At 53.5% G+C, this 24637-nt stretch overlaps 8 protein-coding genes across 8 annotated transcripts; 3 read left to right on the forward strand and 5 right to left on the reverse strand.

The window, feature by feature from the left end:
* Positions 1-190: 190 nt before the first annotated feature.
* On the forward strand, positions 191-1906 carry ColSpa_08417 (succinate--hydroxymethylglutarate CoA-transferase; the record flags this gene model as incomplete). The annotated part of the gene is given in 5 exon segments (XM_049274629.1): positions 191-538; positions 594-625; positions 678-804; positions 818-1355; positions 1401-1906. The coding sequence occupies 5 exon segments, from the start codon at positions 191-193 to the stop codon at positions 1904-1906; spliced, it is 1551 nt and encodes a 516-aa protein (XP_049130586.1).
* A 590-nt stretch (positions 1907-2496) lies between these two features.
* ColSpa_08418 (uncharacterized protein) lies at positions 2497-4080 on the forward strand (the record flags this gene model as incomplete). Its single annotated transcript, XM_049274630.1, has 3 exons — positions 2497-3492; positions 3548-3712; positions 3766-4080. The coding sequence occupies 3 exons, from the start codon at positions 2497-2499 to the stop codon at positions 4078-4080; spliced, it is 1476 nt and encodes a 491-aa protein (XP_049130587.1).
* A 762-nt stretch (positions 4081-4842) lies between these two features.
* On the reverse strand, positions 4843-5766 carry ColSpa_08419 (uncharacterized protein; the record flags this gene model as incomplete). The annotated part of the gene is made up of 3 exons (XM_049274631.1): positions 4843-5256; positions 5304-5460; positions 5534-5766. The coding sequence occupies 3 exons, from the start codon at positions 5764-5766 to the stop codon at positions 4843-4845; spliced, it is 804 nt and encodes a 267-aa protein (XP_049130588.1).
* A 2321-nt stretch (positions 5767-8087) lies between these two features.
* On the reverse strand, positions 8088-8348 carry ColSpa_08420 (uncharacterized protein; the record flags this gene model as incomplete). The annotated part of the gene is made up of 1 exon (XM_049274632.1): positions 8088-8348. The coding sequence occupies one exon, from the start codon at positions 8346-8348 to the stop codon at positions 8088-8090; it is 261 nt and encodes an 86-aa protein (XP_049130589.1).
* A 4687-nt stretch (positions 8349-13035) lies between these two features.
* Positions 13036-14452, reverse strand: ColSpa_08421 (uncharacterized protein; the record flags this gene model as incomplete). The annotated part of the gene is made up of 4 exons (XM_049274633.1): positions 13036-13850; positions 13907-14064; positions 14126-14336; positions 14404-14452. The coding sequence occupies 4 exons, from the start codon at positions 14450-14452 to the stop codon at positions 13036-13038; spliced, it is 1233 nt and encodes a 410-aa protein (XP_049130590.1).
* Positions 14453-15701: 1249 nt separating this feature from the next.
* Positions 15702-17518, reverse strand: ColSpa_08422 (asparagine synthetase domain-containing protein C4F6.11c; the record flags this gene model as incomplete). Its single annotated transcript, XM_049274634.1, has 4 exons — positions 15702-15773; positions 15827-16363; positions 16414-16833; positions 16889-17518. 4 exons carry the CDS (start codon positions 17516-17518, stop codon positions 15702-15704), a joined length of 1659 nt encoding a protein of 552 aa, XP_049130591.1.
* Positions 17519-22280: 4762 nt separating this feature from the next.
* ColSpa_08423 (uncharacterized protein) lies at positions 22281-22941 on the forward strand (the record flags this gene model as incomplete). The annotated part of the gene is made up of 2 exons (XM_049274635.1): positions 22281-22326; positions 22421-22941. 2 exons carry the CDS (start codon positions 22281-22283, stop codon positions 22939-22941), a joined length of 567 nt encoding a protein of 188 aa, XP_049130592.1.
* Positions 22942-23075: 134 nt separating this feature from the next.
* ColSpa_08424 (glutaminyl-peptide cyclotransferase) lies at positions 23076-24259 on the reverse strand (the record flags this gene model as incomplete). The annotated part of the gene is made up of 2 exons (XM_049274636.1): positions 23076-23553; positions 23610-24259. 2 exons carry the CDS (start codon positions 24257-24259, stop codon positions 23076-23078), a joined length of 1128 nt encoding a protein of 375 aa, XP_049130593.1.
* Positions 24260-24637: the final 378 nt, after the last annotated feature.

Here is a 24637-nt window from a genome sequence, read left to right on the forward strand (position 1 = left end):
AGAGCAGCTAGATATTTCGGAGTTCACACGTTTATACGATCTAGCGTCATGGTGGAACATATATAGATATTGTATTTTAGATATGATTATGAGAAACAACAGTAGTAGATAGTTCAAGATGGGATCCGTCACAGTACTAAAATGATCTCGCGATGTTGATGCCCTTGGTTGGCCCGTGCCCAATTACATAATGCACCTTCACTTGAACAAGGATAATGCCGAGGCCTACCCGACGGCATCCCCGCCAACCGGACCGGAGCTAGACCGGGGTCGGAGCTGGGGAACCAAGTGGCGTCCTCGACGATGCCGGACTTCAACTCCAACAATCTTCCCCGCAACGACTGCTGCAAGTCGTCCGAAGATGATGATGTGCAACTTCACGCTTGGCGTCCAATTCCGCGTATTCTCGCGGGCTGCGCGATTCCGTGCGCAGCCATCACGCTTCACGGGCGTGTGGCGTCGGTACTCGTCGGTGCCGAGCAGCAAGTTGCCGCTTGATGGGTATCGAGTCTTGGACATGACAAGAGTCTTGGCTGGGGTGAATACCAGAGTGACACCTTATCAATTGGAACCGAAGCTGACATGGCCAATAGCCTTATTGCACTCAAATTCTGGGCGATCTTGGGTTTGTTTCATTATCGGTCACAAGTGGACCCATCTCACTGACATCATTGAAGCGCCGAGGTGATCAAGGTCGAACATCCCGTACGAGGTGACGATACTCGAGCATGGGGGCCGCCTTACGCGACCTACAAAGCTGATTCATCCAAAGAAGGACCCGGCGAGTCCGCATACTTCTTGGCCGTAAGCTTCACAGGTCTCTCACATGAGCCAGACTAACCACACCCAGGTAAACCGCAACAAAAAGTCGCTGGGGCTAAACTTCCAGCACCCAGATGGCACCGAAATCCTCCACAAGCTCGTCTCAAAATGCGACATCCTGGTCGAGAACTATCTCCCCGGGACCCTAAAGAAGTATAAGATGGACTACGAGACCTTGCGCGCCATCAACCCGGGCCTCATCTACGCCTCCATCACGGGCTACGGACAGACGGGCCCTTACTCGGACCGCGCCGGCTACGATGTCATGGTCGAAGCAGAGTTCGGCCTCATGCACATCACCGGCAGCCGCGACGGAGAGCCCGTCAAAGTCGGCGTCGCCGTGACGGACTTGACAACAGGGCTATACACGAGCAACAGCATTATGGCTGCGCTGCTAGCGCGGGCAAGGACCGGGAAGGGCCAGCACATTGACGTGGCGTTGAGTGACTGCCAGACGGCGACGTTGGCCAATATTGCCAGCAGCTGCCTTATTAGCGGCAAGAAGGACTCGGGACGATGGGGAACCGCGCATCGTAAGTTGTTCAACGTCTGCTCGTGAACGAAACTGACCACGAAAGCGTCCATTGTGCCGTACAAGTCCTTCAAGACCAAAGACGGAGACATCCTCTTCGGCGGCGGCAACGACCGCCTTTACGGGATCCTCTGCGAGGGCCTAGGCAAACCGGAATGGAAGGACAACGCCAAGTACAAGACAAACGCGCAGAGAGTCGCCAACCGCGTCGAGCTCGAGGCGCTGATTGAAGACATCACCGTGACCAAGACGACGACGGAGTGGCTCAAGGTGTTTGAGGGCCGGGGCATGCCGTACGCGGCGGTTAACGACGTCCAGGGCACGCTGAACCATGAGCACACGCTGGCGAGAAACATGGTGGTGGAGATGGAACATGAGGAGTGCGGGCCGATCAAGATGGTCAACACTCCAGTCAAGTACTCAGAGAGCAAGCCGACGATTCGGACGGCGCCGCCTACGCTGGGGCAGCACACGAGCGAGGTGCTGGGAGAGCATTTGGGGTTGTCGGAGGAGCATATCCAGTCATTGAAGAGCAGCGGTGTAGTTGGATAGATAGATTTGGCTTCCAGCACAGACCCGCGAGACTTTCTAGACGTTGCTTTGGTTTTCGCGGTTTTCTCCTGCTTGTTCCTTCCCGGACTTTTGACTGCTAGAAGACTTGCTGAGATTAGCAGTCATTTCAATATACTTTGGGAGGAAAAAATCGACCGAATTTTCTTTTAGGAAACACCAGTGGCATCCTTGCTATCCCTGTTTACCAGCGTGGCCGTCTTAAGATGTTGAGCCTACACCGAGGTTGACCGAAGCTGTACAAATGTGGGGCACCGACCAGCTTCGGTGGCGCACGTGACCCTCAAACGCGACTTCGCGTCTTGCACTACATTTCCCGTTTGACTACCTTAGCCTTTGTTGAAAGCCAACTGTAACTAATATCCCCTTTTGAGGAGCAGTCGCAAAAAATCTTTGCGGGATTGTCTTGTTTTGATTCTTAATCGACTTTGTAAGTGCATTGGCATTCAGATCATCGAGAACTTCTTCGTGGCGCCACCTCGGATGTGCTGGGTTCATCGTCGCAACACCACACACCAGCTCACTCAGATCTCCACCCACATCGCCGTCCGTCCTGCGCCGTTCATCTCACAATGTTCGAGCCGCCGGGACCAGAAGCCATGGCAATCGACCAGGAGATGATCGATGAGGCCATGCCGGTCGAAAATGAGACCAAAATTGAGACGGAAGTTATCCCGACGACAACGATTGAAGACACAACTCAAGATGCGCAAGCAACTGCGATTGGCGCTGACCCAAAACAACCATCACCCGCACCTGCAGCGCCTCAGTCTGCTCCCGTCGAAACCGAAAAAGTAGAACTGCCGACTCCCACCCCATCTTCATACAAACGCCAGTTTTCTCCTGCAACCTCACGATACGTTCTGAGCCGTCTCCACCAGACTAACGATAGCAAACCATCCTCACCAGCACCTGATGCACCAACAGATGAGCCTCATGAAACGTCCAAGGCTGCCAAAGAGGATTCTCTACACTGCCCACTGGACTTGTCTACCCTGCCTCGGACGCTGTACTTGCCTTGTGCGACGCCCGCCGTTCCCTCAACAATCACATTAGGCCAGCCGCCCTCCGCCGGAACAAAGCGGAAGCGCGAAATAGAAGATGAAGCCTCCCGGAGACCTTCCAACTTGCCCGCCTACCCAGAACCCGAAATTCTCAGGCGTCCCATGCCCAAGCCGCCCGTGAAGAGGAAGCGGACCAAGGACGACGGTAATGGGCAAACGATGTGCACAAAGTGCAAGCGTACGTCCTGGACCGACGCCAACCTCATTATAGCCTGCTCTTGCGGCGAGGCCTGGCACCAACTCTGCCACGACCCCGAGATCCTAAGCGACGTTGCCGCCGATCCGCCGCGGTTCCGGTGCAGCACGTGCAAGGACGAGGAGAAGGAGCAGGCTAAGTACCAGCGCCAGCTCGCAAAGTACCGCGAGGCGAAGCAGGAGCAAGCGGAGTGGAAGAAGCTACAAAACGAGGTCGAGCGGAGACGAGAGAAGCGTCTTGCTATGCTGCCCGAGTTCCCCAACTCGAGAATCATCGGGTTTGAGGGTGGCAATGCCAGTCGTGAGGAGGTACGTGGCAGACAAGGGAGCGGCTGCACAAGACCTTTTGCTAACACGGTCACAGAGAAGAGAGTATTTTGAGGGCTTAAAGAAGAGCGAGCTGGTCAACTTGCTCATCTTCAGCAATGACATCCACCCGGGTCTCCTCGTAGATATACTCGTCTCCATCTCCAAAAAGCACCCGGGGCTACCCATCTTTGGGTCCCCCGACTGGGCGCAACCAAGAGGCGTACGTCATGTCCAACAGCCCCCCTCACGATGAACGATACTAATCATCCACAGCACCAACAGGAACCCCAACGCCACCGCCAGAGCAACCACGCGCGCCTCAAGGTCCCCAAGCAGCGCTCAAAGACAGGCGGCGTGCGCAAGATCCTGAAGACTGCACCCGCAGAGGCCGCCGACCCGGCAGCCGACGACGAGGATGACGACGACGCTCTGCCCGAGTCGTGGCCCAAGGCCGGCCATGGCCTGTACGCGAAACTGAAGCCCGAGAAGGAAGACTCGCTGCTCTTTGACGACAATGATGAGGAGGCGTTTAGTCACTTCATGGTCGACAAGGAGGGGAAGCAGATCATGGAGCCGCTCGCGGTGTAACAGCCAGAAAAATCGTTAGACGAGGGGGCGCCCGTTCACACGCCCGCAGCGGTTGAGTAAACACTGTCAACACCCAGAGGATGAAACGGTGTGAATTCAAGTGAGGCCATCGTTGATGTGGCATATGCGTCGTGTCAAAAGAGCTGGAAGGTCTCAAGCCGTAACCACATGAGTCGCCGGATCTCGAGTCTGATGCCATCGGAAAAGCCTGGCCGAGATGCAGCATCGGTACGCTTAGTGAGAGTTCACGGAGATCGAGACGGCAGTTTTTTTGGTAGAATTGATACCCGCAGCTCTTCTGCAACCATCACATGCCCCATGTCAATCCGTTCTGCCCCTGTGCATGTTGAGCTCGACTAGACATTGCGTTTGGCGTGCTAGTCTTAGCTAAACAACCCTCAAACTAAATATAATTGCTGACTTACCCTCACGACTCATGCATCACGATAAACGCGAGGACAGACTTCAGCGTTGCAACAAGCGACGTTTGGCAGGGGCTAGCAACCATGATTGTGTTGATACTCCCGAGATGGGATCACCGGATGAAGCCAAGCCATTGTCCTCCTGTCCGAGAAGGATGACAGCAAGATGGGCCGAAGATGACTATCGGACGGAGGTGCCATCCCACGCGCCGAACCGCCAATGTCATCCAGAGTTATGCTAGAATTATTTGTCTTGATTATCGTTGATTATCATTATATAGTACGGGTAGGTTTTCTCCACGTCGCTTCCGCGGGGCCCCTCAAGGCCTCGACCATCTCGTCACGCCGGCCTCATAAACACAGGTGGGGGCGGCGACGCATCCCTTGTGGTGGTCCCCGTCCCCGCGCCGCTCGCGATAGAGTTTACGCTGACGCTCATGCTGTTTTTTGCCCTCCTCACGCCCATGCGCAACGGCAACCCCACCCTGCCGCCACCGCTCCCCTCGTCCTCGTTCGTTGGCCTCGCGGCCTCGATGTCCATGACAACAACCCGGTTGGGCTGCTCTTCCGCGACCGCGCTGTTTAACCGGTGCGCGCTGATACCGGGCGACCTCCTCTCGCGGAACACCCGCCTCGCGCGACCGCCGTAGCGTTTTACTTCCTTGCCGAGCCAGTGGCGGCACAGCACGACGAACAGCAGGTCCCAGAGGCCGATGCCCCAGAGGAACATGTACGCCAGCACGCGCCCGTAGGTCTCGGACATCCCCAGTAGGTGAAGCCGGGGGCGAAGACGTCGCCGACGGCTATGTAGACCCAGAAGACGGCGATCAACGAGGTGCCAACGAGGAGGCGGAGAAGGAGGGCCCAGCCGGGCCAGGCGTCGTGGGCGTGAACTATGGAACGGGCGTCGAGGAGGATGTCGGTGGAGAGGACCACGAGAAGGGCGACGGCGGCGGGGCTGTGGTTTGGTTATTAGCGAACTATGCTCAGAACCCAGCACAAGTAGTAGATGGAGGAGGCAAACGACTTACCCGGTGCGGTATGTAAGAGGAAACGATACGTTGTACAGAAACCACGACATGATCCATAGCAGAATTGAGGCGCCGACGACGTGGGCGACGTCATTCGCGATCTGGGCGCGGAAGAGCCATCGCTTGAACTGCCGCGCCTGTCGGGCGTTGGGGCCGCGAGGGCGTCGGACCCGGGTTCGGGGTCGGGGCGGCGGGGGGATCGTGAGCGGCGGAGGACGGTGGGGGCGTTCCATCGTGGAGGTGTCCGCTAGGGAGGACTCGAACGAGGAGGGGAAAAAGAAGTCGACAATCAGGCGAAAGGAAGGTTTGATCAACGGCCGGCGGGAGGAAAAGATGAGGATTGGGGGATCGGGCAAGCGGCCTTCAGCATGATCCTTTCAGTGGTGTTGGCCCTTTTTTTCCGTGTCCCGTGGTGGTGGTGAAGTGGTCTTCTCGCGTTCGGATTCTCGTTTGGAGATTGTCTGGCGTGCCAGTGACGTTTGTGTTGTGAGGGATGGGGAAACAAGAGGAAATTAGAGACGCAAGCAAGAAAAGAAAGCAAAAAAATTGAAAAGGGAAGTAATAAACCTGGGACTAGTGACCGACGCGGCGGGTGTCTCAGACGGGAAGTAAAAAAAATTATATCAAAGTGAAAAGTAAAGCCTGGGGCAGGCAATAGGAGGGAGGTGGTATTGGGGTTGGATAGACCTTTTGAGTTCTGGAACGGGGATGAGATCACACACTGGGTCTTATTGGGAATGGAGCGAGTGTGAGGAGGAAGAGGAGGAGCGCACGCGATGCAACGGGCCCAGGTCGCAGACGCGGTATGCCGTGGGGGAGGTATCGGTACTCTGATGTACGCTCGTCCAAAGATGTCCTGTCCGGAGCTGGAGAGGTGGACGTCCGCTTTCAGCCGGCTTGACGATCATTCATGGAAGAAACGGAAGCAAAAGGCGGGAGACGCGGGCTGGCCGGTGCAAGTCGGGACCAGGTTCTCAACGCGACGGTGACTGAAAACAGGGCTCCCAGGGCGACGGTGTGAGATGAGAGAAGAGAGATCGTGGATGATGAGCTGAATGCTGGGATCGGGGATGACAGCTACCCTGACGCGTATCCAACGGCCTGAAAATGTCGAACAAAGCAATGAAGCAGAGAAAGACTCAGACATTGGCCGAGGGCTTACCCGCGAGCGAGATGTCTCATTTTTGAGATATGTTGGCTTTCTTTCACAAAGGGGGCTTGGCTGGTGTACCCGCCTCCGTTGGTGTAACAAAGCATCAGCAACGCTGCGTCTCCGAATGCACACAGCTTTTCAGGTCCTCGCCCTCTGTGCATCATCGTCCAATGGGCCCTGCGCAGATCATACCCCCGAACCCATGCGCCCCTGCATCGGCACTCGACGCCGCCCGGTGCAGTAGCCCCGTTTCCAGGAGACCGCGGGTAACACAGCAAGGGTGAAGGACTTCTCAGCGGGACCGCTCGATGGGACTGCTACATTTAGGCCCCTTGACTCCCTTTGCTCCAAAATAGCCTAGCCGCTGGCCTTGGAGGCTCAGTCTGAAGACGCCAAGCGCAACATCCATCGTGGGGTTCGTCGCAGGGGGGGCCCTGGCCGTCGGGCGGTCACCCGCGAGTCCTTAGTAGGCTTGGGGCTCGGACGAGTCTCAGACCAGATGAACCGCAAGAGCAGGGCGTCCGCACGCTGGCATATTTGGAGCCCGGACTAATTAGTCTGAGCCGTCTCTGGCCCCGTGTTGCCCGGGAACTAGAGATTCCCGGATTCCCAACTTGCCTCGGCCCGACACAGGAAAGTGTTGTCGAGGAACAAGGGCCGTCAAGGTGACATGTCTCAACATCGCAACACGAGTGTGGGCATTGGACGCCCTTAAGAAGCCGTAAAATCCACTGTTTTCCCATCATGCTTTGTGCGACGCTGCCTCCCCCCAGACAACCCCGGAGCGGAGCCGTACAAGGTGGGTAGCCCTTGCCAGCGGAACAAGGCTTTCAACCGAAGCCCTCTTTTCATCCCATCTTTCCGACAGCATGGAACCTGGAAACGAAACGTCGCCCTCTTTGCCGTGAACAGTAACTTTGGGGGGCCCAGCCTGTTCTGAAATCATAGCATGTATGCTATGCCAATCGAACCTGAGAGCGACAGACGTGGGCCCATCTGCCTGGCACTGCCTGCCTCTCTGGCGCGCGGCAGGCCATATTACCATACTGAGGCACACAACCGTCTCATTCAACAATTTCCTATGGTTCTTCATTGTTTAGCATCTGCCAGAGCTTTCTTATTACGCTCCTGCTTCTCCTCTAGATGCAACCCCGTTGACGCAGACGTCCCACTGTCGTCGTCTCAGGCGGCTTGACGTTGCGGAAAGGCGTCGGCCACGTTATATATGGTTGGTCTCAATGGGTTGGGCGGGCTAGACACCTGATCCAAGCCTATTGGTTTATGCGCGCTGCCATTCTTCGACGTTCTCGGAGTTTCGGTTGAAAGGCGTTGGCATCGTGCCTGATCGGAGGGAGATTGGGTCTTGGCGGGCTGTGGTTTGGAATGCCCCCGACCGTTGGCCTATGCCGTGTCCATTGCCGGTGGGCGTTTACGTACGAGCATAAGGCAGTCTCCGATCTGGCTGCGTTCCTCTGTGGAGGGCTCTTGCAGGGAAGGCACGTCAGGAACGGCAGCCGTCGTCCTATCGTTGCTTGGTCTGGCTCGCTTCTCGCTACTACGAGGGATCCCGCTAGATTTGGCTCTCTTTCTCTCGAGGATTGTAGGACTGGCGTAGATGCCTTCGCTGTCAGGCTCGTGGTTATGCTCGTCGCCGTTACCCATGCTCCTTGCCCTTGATAGAAGCGTGCGGGGGTTCGAAGGTAGCCCAGTGCCTCAGGTGGATGTTCGCTGGCTGCGGCTGTCGTAGGCGTGTCTGCATGATTCCCGCGATCCTTGGTCTGGAGTTCGAGTCAAAACCTCTCTTTCTTGGCCGAATTCCTCTGCAGCAAGACTAGTGTGTTCCTGAGACTATACTGGCAAGCGAAGGACAACCAGTGGCTTGATGCCTAACATCGTATGCTGGCTTGGATTATTATGCGCATTTCTTAGCAACCTCACAGACTCCCATCACCATCGTCTGCTGCACAGCGGACAGCTGAATCGAGGGGAATCCGAGTCCGAAGCCGACGTCGCCAGATATCGGGGCACTCGAAGAAGATGCCATTGTATTCTTGCAGGGAATGATCTGGAAAAGTGTACTTGGGCAGGGTACTTGTGGTGTCGTAAGAATGGTGTTGAGTAGTCAACGAGCTGATTCGTGGGATGTGGTCGAAGAAGAATGGTCGAAGTGAAGTGAAGTGATGCGGTAGGATTTCCAGATTTGGCGCTATGCAGATTGAGATTTTCAACCTGTTCTGGCAAGAACATGAATGGAAGCCAGGTGCGGCAAGTACGTGCTCGGTGGTGACCTTCCGGAGGTCACGGATTGCCGATGTGGGGTCGCCAGGCCAAGCTCCGAAGAAAGCTTACAGTAGCCATCAACTACCACAACTGTCGACCGTCTGCAGGCGCCATTCGTTATTGAAGAAACTCAAAGGTGTCTTGGCCAGCCTCGGATAATATAGCAGACTTCGTGAAACGGGTGATGTACCCGCCGGCCCCGTGTTACCGGCATCGCCGATACCGAGACGAACCTTGACATCCGCCTCCTACAAAAGGTCATCCCCCTCAACCTAGGCTATAAGCCTGGGCACTGGATCTCAGTTATCGTACGAACAAGACATGGGTACGACTAAGAAGAGCGCGTTTGAAATGCCCTCGGCCTCATTCTGCCCATAGCCAAGGTGTATAACGGCAGCGAGGTCGCTAGCGTGGTCCGCGACCTCGAGCGGGTGAGGGGCGACAGTCTTACTCACCTCTGGAGCTTACCCCTGGAGTTTGACCGCAATCTAACCAGTAAACTTATCGTTTAGATATCACTAACGATTTTTAAAAGAATAACCCAAGCATCCTTTATTATGGCCAGTCGCAACAGCATACTCCTGTAGAGACTGTCCTCGTCATGACAGATGTTTCGGGCTAGATAAGACAGAATCCACGCTCTAATAATAACGATTGTTAGAATAACTCGTAATGCATCCCATGTTTATTGAACAATGCCTATATACGCTCTTATATGTCTTCAACTTCGCGCATCTCTGGGCATTTCTAGCCCAATTTATTGACAGCTCTTTCCTTGTTAGTCAACTCTCCAGTCTCGAGATGAAGACCACAGCATCTTCCACCCTTGATGCTGATCCTCTCGAGCGTCATGGCTGACAACCGTACTTGTGTGTCCTTTGCACGTACCAGGTTCCTTATCATCTCGCCTGGTTGAGACATTCCCACAGCAGTATATTAGATTCTGTCTACAGTTCAAGAATGAAGATGGTAACGACTGAGGCTCCCAAGGTTCAACAGATGATCGCTTTCGAGTTAGGTGGGTATAAATACGGTTATTGTTGGAATAACAGCACCAGCTGGTTGTACGACACGCACGACTCAAGGACACACACCATGGTAGAGGGCACAGACTGGATATTCGGCCCTCAGTTATCCATTGAGGGGATCAAAGTATATTCATGCCGAACTGACTCAGGGACGTACGAGATCATACATCTTGTGTACGAAAGCCAAGTCTTGTAGTTAGGAAGATAATCACGGAAAATACATCTTTGATTCACCCTAACTTTAACCCGAGTACGATCGTACACACGGGTTCTCTCAGGAAGAGAGAGTCCATTCAACAGTTATTTTTGTTTTAACTTGTCTAATACATTATACTTCGTCGACGTAGATAAGGTCATTTCGGGGTCATTCCACGATACTGCATCCAGGCGTCTTGCTCCATGGGACTCTGGCTCTTTTTCGCCCCTAGTATCTCGACATAGAGCCCTGTGAATTATAATTTATCAAGGCAAATGGTTCGACGTCACAACCTCCAAAATCTGTGAAATTCGCATATGAGCCCTTCTTGCTGTGGCGGACACGTTGTGGTGTCGACTGGTCGAGTCGAGTAATCTCAGAGAACTCGGAACTACTTCCGGACTCTTTAGGAAGCTGGTTCGCTCGTGCAAAGGGCCATATCTTCCATTTCAGCGACAGATACGGCCGCAGGGGTGGTATGCATGCAATGACTAGACCCATTTGCAAGTCAAAGGCACTCCACAGCTCTGTAATCATTCTATCAGTATTTTACATGGAGGGAAAAAAACCGATACGAAGGTATGAAACAAAAAGAAAGGGGGAAAGAAAAAGTGATTCGAATCACCGGCCTAAACTTACCAATGACGGTGAAGGATCGGAAAGTTGACAGCGCCACCTGAATCCCTACGAAGCGTGCCAAGGTGACTGCCAAGTTGAGAGCTCCAATAAGGAACGTACAGTAAACACTGATCTGGAGATCCCGCTTCAGTTGCAGCTGGTATAACACAAGAAAAGGAAGGCAGAATACTAGAGAACTGTTAACAAATATCCGTAGGTCTGCTGGTATTGTTTTTCCATAGATAGACTGATTGGAGCTTACTTGCGAGGTCTGCAGCAAAATTCAAGGCCCATGCGATTTGAAAGACCTGGGTGAATATGATCGAAGGACATGCCACTGCCGGATCGGTGGACCTTGGAGACAATTAGAAGGAGCTCTAGAGAAGAAGAATTGAAATAAGTCAAGCAATAGGAATTTTACCAGTTTCCCGGTAACGGCCTGCAATTCAGAAACAGTACTAGGATGGTTGCGACGTATGCGCAGACGCAGTATGCCATGGTTGCCCATAGAATCTTTCGTCGTGTGTGCATGAAAGCCGGGAAGAGACGCGCATACAGCGCCAAAAGCGACGCTTTGCACAGATAAAACCCGGTGTAGAAGGGAAACTCGCTACACCATTGTAGCTGTCCAACAAGACGGTTAGTTAGCATGTTGAGCTCACATAGAAGTCGCCTTACTATTCATGGGCTTCATGCCAATTGCTCAGGTACGGATGCTCACCTTCCATATAAGCTCTATCTTCTCGGGAGTGCCAGGGTACCTCGCAAGGGTATACTCGACGTCTGGACGTAGCACATCCAGTATGTAAAACGCAACATCGAAAGAAGCAGTCGTCACAGAAGCAAGCCATGTAGCACACACGAGAATGTCGCTTGCGATGAGCGGACGCCCTTGAATACTTTTACGCAGGTAGATACGGGCACCGATCATGACAGCAGCGATCCCAATCAGCGCGAAGTGGGTTACCTGGTTTGAAATTAGCCTCGAAAGACCAAGGTAAACAGCGCAAAAGAAACTGAAAACTTCTTGTATTGAAAACAGTATAATACAGCAACCAGTGGGAGACGCACCAAAACCGCAGCCGCAGGTGGCCCCGAAATATCCATGATGCTCGATTCTGCGCGGAATTTCTTCGTAGGCCTGAAAGCACTGTGAACATAGAGACATGATGCCAGATGGACTCGAAGACGATCTTTGAGGAGAAATGGGTGCTTTATGTCTTAGAGTGCTTGATAAGAAGATCTGCCAATGTGCTTCTCTGTTTGTCGGCCCTTGTCTTGTGGGTAGACCGCAAACAGCTAGAGTACCGCCACCCAGGGTCGCGGCCTATCCACAATTACGGTCACGATCTAGCCTAACTGATAAAAAAATAAAAAGCTTCTAGATTTTCGGAACGGTATTAGTATTGGCTCCACCTCCACCAAGCCGGAGCCACCCAACGTCACTTACTTGATCTGACTCGGAATTCACGTCAATATGCCGCAACTAGTAAGGCCCAAGAAAGACAATAAGCAACCGCGAGTCAAACACCTGCGAGAAGATGGAAGTGAGATTAACCGTCGAAAGATCGAAAATCCCTCGAAACCACTGAAAAGTCTTGGGGCTTAACACAAACTTGGTGATTTCAGCCTTAAACTAGCGAGTGTCTATTGACGCATGTGCTTTTGCCTTTTTTGACAGTTCCTCTTGCATATATAAGACCTTGCCATCTGCTAACGACCGAGCCTCCAACCATGGTCCGTCATGCCCAATCTCCAGGCGATGCCAGGTCCCTTTTTGACAATATCGTCGACCTCATGTTGGTGACGCTGGTGTGCAAGACTTATTTCCAATGCTTGTTTGTCTTTCGAGTTGATGGCGACAAAAGCCTGCAACGTACAGCTCTTCACCACACCGATCCCGGCTGTCTTTGTTTGGATGATGGCGGTAGCCAGAAGGACCATCGACAGAACGACTTGGGACGATATGAAGGCAAGCCAGGGCCATCGGACCTGGACGAATGTCTCGGCGGCTAGAGCATCGCCTGTTACATTCGTAGTGTCTTTAGTTATCCTAATTTAGTCTTGTGGTCAGTTGTTGTGTGGTTCAACAGGGGAGAAATGCAGAAGAGGAGGAAGAGAGGCATTATTAGCTCGAAACAAGCAGCAGGCAATAGCAACAAAGGAGGCAATCGCATCGACGAGACAAAGGGAACAGCGGGTGCAGCAGAGTGACGATCAAAAGGCCTTACCGATTCGACAAGCTTCTCGCAATGTTGTTCGTGATATTCGCTATCGATTCGTTGATTACGGTTTCTTGCGAGACATTCGGCCGCCCCAGATCCTCGAGAGTTTTGGCTCCATACTGCAACGCAGCCCAATACCGAGCCGGTGCCAAGGCGAGGGTGCTCTGGTCGCCACTCATGTCCGCATAGGAGCCGTTGAGGGCATACGCCAAGCTCTCCTGCATCGACCCAAGCCCCGTCCCACCGAACGGGAAGTTGGAACCAGGCTCCAGGGGATCCCTGATGGCTGGCAACTCGCGCCGTCCCTGGCCGGCGGGCAATTCCACCGACCCCTGCTCCACGTCTGTCGTAACGCCAATAACCTCCCTCAACTCGATGTTGCCGGCAAAAGAGAGATTATACGTCTTGGTGCAAAAGTAGAGCACTGCCTCTGCGGCACCGATCGCCTCGTTGGCACCGCCCAGAAGCGAGTATATGACGGTGAAATTGAAGAGGGACGACTCAGGATTAATGTCGGAGGCGATGGGTCGCCTTGTGCCTTGCAATACAACCTTCCCTTGGTGATAGCCACTCAGGTTGGCGGATATTCCGTTAGGAAGCGATGCAAAGCGTGACGGTGGTGGGGTGGGACTCTGCGTGACTGTGGTGTTGAGTGAATCAGTGACGTTCCAGAACTTGGCGCAGACGCTCAGTGAACTGTATGCCTCCCACTTGCACTCGCTTGTGGGGCAGCGTGCCGGACTGAGCGGGAACTCTTGGGTGTGGCTGTAGCTCAAACCCTCGAAGATGGATTGCTCAGTGTAGTGCTGCTGATTGACTGTCAGGAGATGGGTTAGCAGAAGACTCCATCGTGGTAAATCTGACAGGTCTTACTCCCGGAAAATAAGTTGGCGGTACTGAAGTAGAAGGAAGTCGAACGAGCTACGACGGCGGTTCCGTCGACGCGTGCGAGGCGAACAGGGTAGGTCACGGCGGACTGCGTCAAGGTCGACGTGAAAATCGCCGTGACGAAGACCACTGTTGAGATAATGCTGGGAGACCTATCCCAAACGTCAGCAAGAACGAAGCGTTCTTCAGATCGGTTTAGTATACCAGCCCTTGGTAGTCTTCAACAACTGCAAGCTCCCCCACGGTCCTCGACTAGCCGAGTCGAAGTCCTGAAAGTCTTTCAGAGGCCGTTCGTCGCGATACCAGAGCCACTTCAACTGAGAAATGCTTTCGGAAACGGGAATCACGAAGGCGGCTCGAGCCAGGGTTGCGAGGAAGGCGATCAGGGTGTTGAGAGTCAGCCCGAGTGGCCATTCTGGCAGCGGTTGCCCATCAAACCGACTCAAGACTCCGGCAAGAGCGGCGACCGAGGCAACACTCACTACACACCAGAGAAGCTCCGGTAGCCACCCCAGGAGTGATGTGCGCCATGGTTGCTTCTCCGTGCGGATGAGTGAAGTTTCTCTGTAGGATAGTCCGGGTTTTGTTTCCGCGCTTCCTGACGTATGATCCCATCCAGCAGAGTGAGGTGACTCGGTCGAAGCGCGTTCCATGTTAGGAAGTGGGTTGTAGGAGGCATCCGAGCCGCTCCAAACGCGTGCCGGTGCCGGTGCCGCGGCTCGTCGGGGTGGAGACGCCGCTCCGGCGTCCATGGAACTCATCAGGATGGCAGGCTGCTCAGATTCTACCGTACCGGATTGCTCTTCTGTCAAAGGAACGGATCGCATGAGCGGACTTTGGTCATTTATGAACGAGTCCACGGGTTGCGCGCTGTATGGATGGGATCTTTCATGGTCTGATGGGGGTTGAGTGCTCTGGAACCTGTCCATGACTAGGGACAAGGTTAGGATGAGCAGTTCAAAAAGCAAACATTATAAGTTGGTGCGGTAGTCAAACTCTCAGCGGAGCAATTGAAATTGACAATGCGGGAATCAAGAGGAGGCTTCAACTCAGAGGAGCATATTACATAGGGATAGAGCTGAATGTTTGTGGGTTGATCTTAAGGCAGCAGGGCGGAAGGATCACACAAGCACAGCCGTGGCCGCCCCACCAGACAAGACCTGAGAGGTCAATCACGTCTCTTAGGGACCTCAGAATAGCTAAGCGATGCAGCCAAGCCGGATTCGAGGCTTGTTAGTGGCACCGACTCAGGGCACAACGGAGCAGAAAACGGGGAACCCTCTTGGCTTTGCAGCGACAGACGGGATGCAGGTAGCCTAGGCGATGCCCAATGGCTACAGGATCAGCGACCCTGTGTGGCTATGTCCTACAGCTTGGCCATTACCTTTCGGTATATCACATTTTCCTTGATCATCTTCGTTCTACGAATGGTGACACATGACTCTGGAAACCCGACTCGCGAATGTGTCAAAGTCATCAACGCGTGTTAGTATTTCGACTCTGGGGAACATGCTCAATGTTTCACATGATTCTGGGGTAAACCTATGTCTATCGAAGAAGCTCCTTTTCGACGTCTCGACTCAACTCTGGCTCAGACTTGCCTTTACGGCGTCATTGCTAACGGTCTTGTTTAGAGCTCCAACGCATGCTGCGAGCAAAGGGTTACTGCAAAACAGAAACGCACAGTTGCTGACAGCAGCCATCGGGCGACCGCCAACTCGGAAGTATCTGTGTATCATCATCGCCAGCCTCGGGGAGCACTAACAACCCGAGATCGAACTCAAGGAGCAATAAGCGTGGTCCCTTTGGTCTTCCCGCTCTCCATCTTGGCTGTTCTTGAGCCGAACTGGATCTGTGAGGTTGTCAGCTACGAGGTCCCAAGGAATGAATTAACCAACTGCTTACAGCTCTCTTCTTCTCCCGGGCAACTGAGACCATGCCGAGCGCTTCAGCAAGCAGCCGCAGCACCCTCTTCCCGGGCTCAATCTCTGCATCTGCTTCGGTGAAGCCGAAATCACACTTTGCCCAGACCGGGGTTTCGATCGACCACTTGACGAACTCCTCATCGAGGTAAGGAAACCGCACCTCGCGACCCCAGTGGGCCATGGCTCTGTCATCGCGTCCCAGATTCCGCTTTCCGAGTCGGCTTACGTCCAACTTTAGCTCATCGAGGAGACCCGAGTGGCCTCTCCTCGAGAAGGCAGTGGCATGTCGCACGTAGCCGCCGAAGAGTTCATCGGCACCGAGACCGGACAGAAGGACTCGCGCAGGCGTGGCGTAAGATGCAGACGCATCTGATGGGTGGCATTGCGACATGCCCACGCCGCGGGCAGCAAAGTAGAGGGCGTAGGCAATAGAGAGATCCATCTCGGTGTTGTGGGGGTACATCAAGGAGATCACTTGGCTCCGATGGGCAAGTACTTCTTGGTAGGGAACATCCACCTGTCCAGGGTTAGCAAAGGACTGGTTGACGGTGTGTAGGGAGAACCTACGGCAACGAACCTCCATCGCCGGGCCGGACAGATAGCGGCCAGCTCGGCGAATGACTTCCTGCCAGTTATCCTGTCCGGGCACGCCTCGTAAAGGCTCAGGCCATCGGAGGACTGTTCGGCCTTTGCTGCTAAACGAGGGTTCTCGAAGGCGACATTGATTAAGTCGATGCCTTGTTCGGAGGGCAGAATATCGCTAGCCATGCGCGCCAGGACCGTGCAGTCTAGCCCACCGGAAAACAGCACAGCGACCCGCGTGTCATTGTTCGCCTCGTGAGCCGGCGGTTCTGGGATGTCCAGGACGCGCAGCTTGAGAGATTCTGTCAACTGCTGCCGTACAGCCTGAACCGACGGTGACGATGCTGACAGCGGTTGACTGTTTGAAGGTGGCAGTGCCATGTTAAAGACACCGATGTTGAGGACCTGAAATCGTAAGTAGCAAAAACGAACCATCATTCGCGAGCATTGTCGAGCTTACCGTCTCCGTCTCACCTGGCGTCCATGACCGAGGGGAAGGTGGGCTACTCGAGTCACGGCTCCATCCGGCCAAATCCAGTACGTAGATGCCATCCGCCTCCACCTCAGCCCATGCCGGCGACGTGCTCTCAGCAATGCTGGACAGCCGTAGATCCTCCCCTTGATTCAGTAGCAAGGACCGTCGGCCTAGGCGGTCGCGACCGTAGTAGACACGGCACGCAGTCGCGTCGTAGTAGACGAACGCGAAAGGCCCCTCGATGCTGCGTAAGACGTCCAAGACTGCGTCCTCGTTGGCGTCGCGGTTACTCGCTGCTGTGAGCAGTGCGAATATCGCCTCGCCGTCATTGCCTTCAACGGGTGCGCTCCCAATTTTCCATGCTTCGCCGTTCCAGCAGAGGACGGACCCCGAAGACGCGTCGCGGAATGGCTGCTTGATGATGTGGTCGCCACGCAAGGCCAGTACGGTCGATGTAAAGTTCAAGAAGACTGGGTTTGAACCAGATTCAACAGGAGCGCTCTGAGATTGAACCTCGCCGAGATGATCTGGACCGCGATTGCACAGGCAGGCCTGCGTAGCCGCTGGCAGTGACTGGAAGCCGTCGCGAGAAACGACGACGTGGATCCCACACATTACTGGACTATTGCAATAAGACCAGCTGCGCCCCCTTGGCGCATAAAAACTGGCTTGAGTGGGAGACTGTCCTCACGAGTATCGCATGAACTTTTCGCGTCGTGGTTGAATTTGACGCCAGTCGTGCGGTCTCCGTCAGAACGATGGGTAAGCACTCGATGGTTGAAGCCAATTTCGCCAGTGCCAAGGAGAAATTGGTAGCGGAATTTGTTCGGGAAAGACAGCGAGGACCCATCACTTCACCCAATCAGAAAAGGGATGTCCCACCATCTCCACCATTCACCTGATGCTGCATTCACCAACACCAGGAGGAGTGTAAACTTCATCTCAACAAATAATGCTAAAGGCTTCTCAGCGGACGTTGAAGAACGATAAAAGCCAAGTGTATTCTATTAAGGTTCGAGCATAGAGATCTCCTGAGGACCGAGCAGTAAACCAGTCTATCTCAGCTTGGTCTAGCTTTCCTCAACAGCCGTTCGCCCATTTTAGCATCCGTCACACGTCTAGTCTCCCCATACCCATCGTCCCTCAATACTGGCACGGGGACAACAGAAAGAAGCGGGGCTTGCGGGATAGGGCGGCATCAAGAACCCGTGCAAATGACCATGATATTCTGGGGAGATCTGGGGTATCTTTCCCCAGTTGCGTGACGCAATTGGAACTCCAGCCGCGAAGACCCGACCTTGGCGGATGTTGTCAGCCCAGCGTTGGCCAACTAACATCACGCCACTCCCCGTACCATCTCCATCATGCGACACTGCCATCATCATCAGCCCAGCGGGAAAAGTCAAGGCAATAGCATAAAATGGACAATTTTTCCCCAGACGGGAGGAATGTGCTGAGATCTAGCAAACCAGCATGGCATCCAAAAGAACCTGTCAACAACTATGGCGCATTCATCCCACCCTAAACGCCGTCACAAGCAGAAACATCACAAAACTCGCAGCAGCCGCCAGACCGCTATCGACGGCGGTAGTACCCCTCCCGAGAATCCAAATTACAACTCGATGCCGACCATTAAGTTCCTTCTTATATCCACGTCAAATTCGCCAATACTCAAGCCATTCTCCTGAGCTAGCTACGCCCGTGACCCCGAAATGGACACCGCCTAGTGACCCCACTTCTCGACCGGTCGTCATCCTTGGTGCCGGGGTTCTCGGCCGGCGGCTCGCCGTGATGTGGGCCTCCACGGGACGGCCTGTCGTCCTCCACGACGTCGACTCCAAAGTCCTGACCTCTGCAGTCGTTTACGTCGGCGATGCTCTTACTACCATTTGCGCGGTGAAAGAAACGCGCCCTGGCCGCGTCACGACCAGCACTGACCTGGAAGATTTCTGTGGCGCAAACCCCTGGATGGTTATTGAGGCGCTCCCCGAGGACCCGGAAATCAAGCGTGAGATGCTTGGCAGGGCTGATGCACTCGTTCCCGAAGACTGTATTCTGGCGTCAAACAGCTCGACATGGCCGACGTCGGCTCTTAGAAGTCTGATCACCCGCCCGGAGCGTCTACTCAACACCCATTATCACCTGCCGCCTCGCAACACATATGTTGAGCTCATGACCTGCGGCGTCACCGACCAAGATCTGATGCCCTTCTTGAAAACACAGATGCGGAGCGTGGGCTTTAACCCGCTAGCGCTTCCACACGAGTCCGTCGGTTTCGTCTTCAACAGGATCTGGTCCGCCGTCAAATCAGAGACGCTGCGGGTCCTACAGGCGGAGCTTGCTTCCCCCAAGGACATCGATGCGCTCTTCCGAGACTTCTTTCACGCAGAAAAAGGACCTTGTGAGAAGATGGATGAGGTTGGGCTGGACACAGTGTGGCAGGTTGAAAGGAACAGGGTGAACATGGGCGTGGTGGACCCGAAGAAGGCAGGATACACGGACTGGTTGGAGGAGAACTTTCTCTCGAGAGGTAGACTGGGAGAGAAGACGGGGGATGGGCTGTATTCTGCCAATGAGCGGAGACTGCTCGCTGAGAAGAGGGCGTTGGCAAAGAGCTCGTATTCGAAGTTGCGTCGAGGCTCAGGACTTGGGCCATCATTCCTTTGATTGTATTTAACGAGCTAATTTTGGACACTTATGACGAAGCTACATGATTACACGATCTAAAGAAAGTGTCTATACGGTGAATATCCATATGTGACTTGTCCCCAAAGATTTCTGTGATCTCCCAACTGAAACTCACTTTCTATAAACCGGTGTCGAAATTATTGTCAGTAAGGGAGGTGTTGCTCAGGTAGAGTGTGAATAAATGCCTCAAATTAAGTGTGCTGGACGTGCAAACTGGGAGATTAAGTTTGAAACCTTTATTATCATTGAGAACATTGTAGACGGCACTGGATAGCTGCACTTGTCTTGCTTTCAATCAGAAACGGACGGGCAGGTGAAAAGACAATCTACAGCGAGATTACTAGTAGTCAGCCACTGCGAGCCGTCAGTTCTATCTAGCATCTTCCTTGATCTCTTCTCTGTATTTTAAACCGTCACAATATAGAAGTGGCGTCTACTTTGTCCGTTTGGAAGGTGCGACTTTTTCGCTGAAGATTGCCTGCCAAACGCTTCCTCCTTCCCTGCCTGTGATCAAGTTCGGACCTTCCGCCAAAGTAAGCAATGAGCTGCCTCTTCTCCCTCGGATCCACTTCACCCCTTCCCTCCTTTTCTCGAATCCAGGAATTCCCTCATCGGGATTTCGATTTTTCTTCGCTGAAACCAAAAAGTTCGGAGCGACTTGACATTCTCGTCACGCAAAAGCAGATGGAGAGGCAGGAGGAAAATTCCATTGAGAGTTCTTGGTGAGTCCACCCGTCTCTTTAATCTTTGCCCTATCTTCTTCTCAAGCGGCTTCCGAGTAGCCCCGAAAGCTCTGATCAGTCTGATGGAGCCCTTTCCTAACCATACTGTAGATTCGACCACAAATCACCCGCTTCCGATAATCGTTACGAGTCCGGAGTCCTCACAGTAGCTATGGCTTCTGACACCAACAGCGCAGTTTCATTCTCGGCGGCATCCTTCGAAACGATCTGGGATTGCCTCCAACCTGCCATGCCGCCGATTGCTTGTGGGAAAGCTTTCTACTTCGAACCTAGAGGCGACCTGACTCTCCGCGTCGGTCAAACGGAGACAGGAGGACCATACGATTTTGTCGTATGCTCCAGAACAGTCGCCCGATCGTCCACTGTCTTCAGAGCGATGCTGTTTAGTGGCCTCGAAGAATCCAAGCCAAAGGGAGAATCTGAATGGACCGTGGAACTCCCAGAAGATAGCCTCTACCCTGTCTTTCTCCTCCTCACCATCATTCACGGTCATTCCATAACGATACCGGAGACATTGAAGCTTGAAGAGCTATATCAGCTGCTAGTAGGGACGGAGAAATACGACATGACCCATGCCCTGCGACCTCTAGCATCCATGTGGTTTCACCCTTACAAAAACGCTGACAGTACCGTGGGAAAAGGTATCTTTCTGTGTATTGCGTGGGCACTTGGTCATGAAGACATATTTCTGGATCATGCAATTGACCTGCTGCTCAACTCGACAATCAACGACGACGGAGAGCTCCTTGACAGGGCCGGGATTCCTCTCAGCAGCTACAAAGAATTAGAGCCACCAGGAATTTTTGGTAACAAATCCTATTCTAGGTGGGACTGACAGCTGACAATGAGTTTTCAGAGCGCATAGGCCGGGCTCGTGCAGATGTCGTTCAGAAGGTCAGCTCGTTGCTTAATGATGCTATTCAGGCGAACCTGCAGAGCGAAGGATGTTCGACACTTGTCTATCCCACCTGTTACATATCTGGAAATCAACTTCACTTAGGAGCCTCGGAATGCAAATCCATGACCCTTGGCTGGTTAATGCGATGGGCTACAGGAGTCGGCTTCCGGAATTTGGTCACTCCAAGGACGACCACACCTCAATACCTCGGAAGTGTCTTAACTTTAACGTCATCAATTCAATAAACGAGATCCAAATGCATAGCCCTACCTACATCCAGTCTGCGACCCTATGCCTCAAATCGAGAAAAAAGCTGTCGAGCTGCTGCAAGCGATCCCTTCTCCCGTTTCGGACACCAATTTTAGAGTATTTGCGGAAACAACCCAAAAAGACAGGTGTCGAAGAGAAGAGACTAGTGAGAACGGAGGAAGGCCAGGCTTCTTGAAAGAAGTGCAGGCTAGGTTAAGCAAAATGGAAGGAAAGAAACGGACTTTAATAGAAACACCGGGAACATGAAGGGGTGGGAAATCGCAATACGGGCATACAACATTAGCCAGCGACTATCTTCAAACAATCCCATTCATATTCAAATAAAACATTCTTTCGACATCTGAATGGTACAACACACGCTGCATTTGATTTCTCAAGGTGCCGTGAGGTATAGAAAACATACGGAACAAGCCACAGGTACTCTGAGTATGCGAAAGTTTGTTTGGGAAAATCTCAATCCTTCCTGATTAAACTGAGTCAACTATTGTATGAAAACCCAACCAACCAACCAACCAATCGCCCAGCCTGAGTCTACCTACATCACCTGACCAAGGCCGAGTCTGGCCAATATCCTGGCCCATCAAATGAACGGTTTTCTTTCCTTCACTTCTTTTTCTGTCTTTGTACACCGCCAAGGCTCGTTGTGAGAGCCGGGTTCGCACCCATTCACTCCAATTCATCTCTTCCACTGCCCCTTTTAGAACTCCTCCCTTTCTAACAAAATCAAGTTCAGTTGTTTCTGACCATCAAGTTCGGCTTGAAATTGTGCGGAACCGCCATGTCCACATCCTCCGAAAATAACACCTCGTCTGAGGGTAGGAAAGGTGAGCCGATATGGTCATCGCTCGCCCCTGCCCTTAAGGACAAAGGACACTGAAAAAACCCTTATTCTACACTTGCAGGGCGACCTAACCCTAGAGATCGGCGGCGAGCAAGACAGTGATCTCACCAGCATAACGGATATCGCGGTTGACAAGGGAAGCTTGAGGCGTTTTGTCGTCTGTTCGAAGACTTTGGCCCAGGCTTCTCACATCTTCGACGCCATGCTTTTTGGGGACTTTGCAGAAGCGCAACACCATCCCAACCACAGCTGGGTTGTTCGTCTGCCTGCTGATTCCCCTGAGGTGATGCATATCATTCTCACCGTTGCCCACGACCATCTTGAGGATCTTCCCTCGACCATGTCGGTCACGGAGCTGGTAGAACCTCTTGTTCAGGCAGACAAGTACGAAATGACTCATCTCCTGGGCCGCTGGCTTCCAAAGTGGTTTGATCAGAAGATGGACGTTGGCGCATGCGACGACAAACGAGGACTTGCCTGGCTAGCGCGGGAGATTGGGGCTGCCACCGTCTTTAAAAGGTTGGCTGTCAATTTGGGGTATGATTGCCGCCTTAAATGGGATGCAGAAAATGGAGGTTGGAAGCGCCCGTTTCAGTAAGTTGATGCACCAACAATTATGCCGGACAACAAAAGGAAAGCGTCAATGGCATAGAAGACAATGACAAATACAGCAAACACGGAGTCAACAGTGGGATGAATGGAAACGCAACAATGTTTCTTGGCATTATATATTCATGCTTCATCTTCCGGAATCACTTCCATCGCGTCAAGCCATTCCATGGTGAACGCCGTCACGATCTTCGCCCAGTCCCTCACCGTGGGCATGTCAAGGTGTTCGCCATCGTCCTCCATTTTATGCCACACGTCAGGGAAGGGCGAGGGGATCATGTGCAGGATGTTAACGCCCTTCATCATGAACGGGACGTGGTCGTCGCCGATGCCGCCGCGGCCAAACATCCCCGGGCTCTTGTTTACATCGTTGAGGAACGGGATCTTGGGTTTGGTCTCCAAGACGCCAAGTTCACGCATGCGCTTCTCAATGTCGGCCATGGCCTTGTAAGCCCAGTGAGTGGATTGGAAGTAGGATGGGATCCTGGGTTCTGCGGAGCCCAAGAGGTCGAGCAGAACAAAGATACTGATCTGCTCGAGAGGGTTCTTATAATGCGACATGGCGGGGTTGAAGGTGTGCTCCCACTCATTCGCCAGGGATCTTCATGAGTGTCAGTGAGATGACCTCTCTGTTAAACGTAAAGCGATTCAACTTACCTCGCACCGTACAGAGAATCGGTGTCAGTCCAGGATTTGAAGGCTTCCTCGCCATCCAGCAGGAGGATCTGAACGCCCATGTCCTGGGGGACGGTACCTCCATTCTCACCCAGCGCGACCATCTCAGAGTACATCTGGGCCAGATACGGTTCAAGGGTCCTCGCGACGTGCATTATCATAGCACACGGCGCGGCACTGTCAGTCGCGCCAATGAAGCCCGAGGGCTCGATCTTGCTGTCGTAGTGAGCCACGAGGGTGAGATAGTTGGCCTGGCCAGGCTTCGTCCATGGCGGTTCGCGCCTTATGATGAGGTTCTGGAACGGAATGTCTCTGTTACCAGTGACAGGAGTCTTATCCGTTGAGTTCTGCCACTGGATGGTCCATTTGGGCAGCGACTTGGTGAAGAAGTCGACAAAGTGCTGCTGCGTCTTCAGCTGCCCATCCGTGCCGGGCACTCGGGGGATGAGGATAGGAGAAAGGAGCGGGCCGTTATGGATATCAAAGTCGGCCTCGGAGACGGTGACGTTACGCAGTGCAGCGTTGGAGAGTTTGGTATAGGCGCATACCGAGGTCGCGAGGAGGAGGTGAAGGAACGCGATCAAGAGCCCGCGGACCTGCCCTCTCACGGAAGGGAGGCCGATGAGGGCCATGGCAGGCTGTGATAGGGACAGCGTGGGCACGATGAGACCCCTTTTCTCAAGAACTCATGCTGTTCCTTCGCGGAGCCGTTGTCAAAGGTTGCGGCGCGCGTATGTCGTATAGGATAGTGTAAGGACGTGATGAGTTCGCGACGGAGCTCCGGGTTGGTTGAGTGAAATCCAGCGGCGATGTTGAAGTTTCCGAAGAGGTGTCAACTTTTGGGACGTCCCCCCCCGACCGAGGGAAGGGACGGCTGGAAAGGGTTAGACCGAAACTGTCCTGCAACATTAGGCTGCATTCCCCTGTGCTGATGTTTGGGAGCAGTGGGGACTTGAGTGTATTAGGTAAGGCCCGCATGGGCCCATTTCTCCGCACGTCCCGGACATGCA

Source organism: Colletotrichum spaethianum (assembly GCF_022836535.1).
Source record: "Colletotrichum spaethianum MAFF 239500 DNA, contig22, whole genome shotgun sequence".
In the NCBI taxonomy this organism is placed as follows: domain Eukaryota; kingdom Fungi; phylum Ascomycota; class Sordariomycetes; order Glomerellales; family Glomerellaceae; genus Colletotrichum; species Colletotrichum spaethianum.